Source organism: Lolium perenne, chromosome 5 (assembly GCF_019359855.2).
Source record: "Lolium perenne isolate Kyuss_39 chromosome 5, Kyuss_2.0, whole genome shotgun sequence".
Taxonomy (NCBI): Eukaryota; Viridiplantae; Streptophyta; class Magnoliopsida; order Poales; family Poaceae; genus Lolium; species Lolium perenne.
This window is the reverse complement of record NC_067248.2, coordinates 53,557,679-53,560,065: the sequence shown is the minus strand read 5'-3', so window position 1 is coordinate 53,560,065 and position 2,387 is coordinate 53,557,679. Positions and strand designations below refer to the sequence as shown.

Sequence of the window (2,387 nt, the reverse complement as noted above, 5' to 3'; positions counted from 1 at the left end):
CAAAAATTATACACCTTAAGGAAAGGAGGGAGTAGAATGTATACTCGAAAATTGTGCCTTGAATAACACTTGGCGTGCTAACTATTGGTAACAACCTAGCTGTAGCCTAGCAACCTTTTTAACAAAGGTGTTTTGGATTTATCAAAATTTAAATGTATCTAGACACTATCTAGTATATATAGATACACTTAAATCTAGATAAATTTTAATGGAACGGAAGAAGTAGAATGGTATATTCGAATACACCGGAGGCCATTTCCAGTTGATTCAATTTTATTTTTGTATTCCCACTCCAGTTCCATACGAAACTAGCTTGCTAGCTAGATATTGGCATGGCAAACAAAGCTCGGTAAGAAAGAAAATAAGGTAGATATTGGAAGCGTTTCGGTTAAACATTGTCCGAGGGAGGCAAATAAAGTGGCTCACGAGCTAGCTAGATTTAGTTTTACTAATACTAGTTCCTGTACTTGGGACGATCATCCCCCTAGTTTTCTTTTAGATAATCTGGTAAACGATGTAACCGAACTTTGATGTTGGAGCAAGCTTCATGCGCACTATTTTTCTTACCAGGGTACCTAAAGGAACTGGAAGATTTTTAATGAGTCGGCTTGCTTGCTTAATATATTATGTGTTGCCTAAAAAAAAAAGTTTGCTTGAATACTTTGGCATGGCAAACAAATCCTGGTAAGAAAGGGAAAAAGGCAGAGAAAGTTGCATTACCGTGGCATGGCACGGGCGTGCACGCCGCTGGTCCAGAAATGCAAAACCAAGGACTCGATTTTGCTGTCCACCAACCCTAGGGTAACAGTAGCATGTCACACGTTACACGAGCTAGGGCGGCTACAGGCAACAAGACAACAACTATTGTTCATCTTGTGAGCACCTAGTGTCAGTGAGGCGGCGGGTAGGGTTAAGTTAATCTTGAAGCTTGCTATCCCACTTACTACTGATTGACAGAGCATTTGCGAAGCCCTAACCCTCGCCGCTAGCTGCGCCTATAAATACCGTACAAGCCCTGTGCCTTAAACCTCAACCCAGAACCCATCATCAACCTCTCTCCTTCACTTAACTTGTAAGGTAGCCATGGCATTCTCCAGGGCCCTAGTCGCTCTCCTGCTGGCGCTGGCGGCGACGGCAGTGTCCGCCGCCGGCGGGCAGTACGAGCCTGCGAGCTGCGACGGTCACAAGGTGACGGTGCAGAACCTGTGCGACCACGACCTGCGGCTGAACATCGAGCCGCTGGCCAACAGCAAGCTTCTGTTCAGCAACGGGTACCTCCTCCCCCGCGGCACCCACCGTGAGTTTCCGGTGTGCGCCTGGACGGGGCGCGTGAAGCTGTACGGCGCCGACATGGTGGAGTTCCACCTCGGGCACGAAGGCGGAGGCTGGTACCAGCTCACCCCCGGGCCGACCAAGTCCACCATCCCCGTCTCCTGCACCCCGCACGGCAAGCTCCAGGGCCACTGCCCCACCGCCGGCTGCAACAGATCCAAGTGCTTCGAGCACTCCGTCCCCGGCGGCAACTGCCACGGCGTCTCCGAGATGAAGATCGTCTACTGCAGCACCTAGATCGAATGTCGATCTGTCGAGCAATCCTGCCTCGAGCTAGCTTAGCTTAGCTGCTAGCCTGCTCCTAGTCCAGTGTGTTCAATAAGTTAGTAGCTGCTTGGTCGGATTGTTACTAGTGTAGCAGCTGCTGGTTTAGTTAAATCATGTCATTTGAACTCTCATAGGCAGTAATGTCGTTTCGTGTTAGATTTGTAGTACTACTCTTAATAAAGAAATTGTGCTAATTCCAATGGCCGATGGAGGACAGCAATGGACGGCTCAGATGCTTGCTATGCATGTAATGTGACTATGTGAGCCGTGTTGCATGAATCCTAGATCCATCTAAAGTCGATCTATCCGGCATTCCGACCCCGAGCTCCCTAATCGTGTGCTTGAAATTAGCTAGTTTCTGTGGTCGATGCGGTAGTGCAACAGCATGCATATAAACATTACAATCCACTGCATGAACTGCATCAGTCAAGGTTGGTTGGTTTGTTTGTGTTCTAGCTAATCTAATTTGTCTGTCAATCCATGCCATTTTTTTTACATTTGACTTAGACCAAGAGGTAGTTCAAATATATAATCATTATTGGTATAAAACTAATTTCGTTGTAAATAGTTTTAAATATGAATACAAAGGTATTAGTAATTTTTGTCAAAGTTCGTCTGAAAATGTATGTACCTTACTCATAGAGAGGAGGTAGTAGTACCTTACTCATAGAGAGGAGCTAGCATTGTTCTTGGACGTATCAAAAGATTCATACATAGTGCTGCGTTTTGTAGACCTGAGCTCTTTTTTCTGAAAATTCTATAAACAATCTTCTAGAGTTTTAAAGAAT

The 2,387-nt window shown here is 45.8% G+C and overlaps 1 protein-coding gene across 1 annotated transcript; it reads left to right on the top strand.

The window, feature by feature from the left end:
• Nucleotides 1–1,072: 1,072 nt before the first annotated feature.
• Nucleotides 1,073–1,761, top strand: LOC127299197 (uncharacterized). The gene has a single exon (XM_051329126.2). The coding sequence runs from the start codon at nt 1,084–1,086 to the stop codon at nt 1,567–1,569; it is 486 nt and encodes a 161-aa protein (XP_051185086.1). The 5' UTR covers nt 1,073–1,083; the 3' UTR covers nt 1,570–1,761.
• Nucleotides 1,762–2,387: the final 626 nt, after the last annotated feature.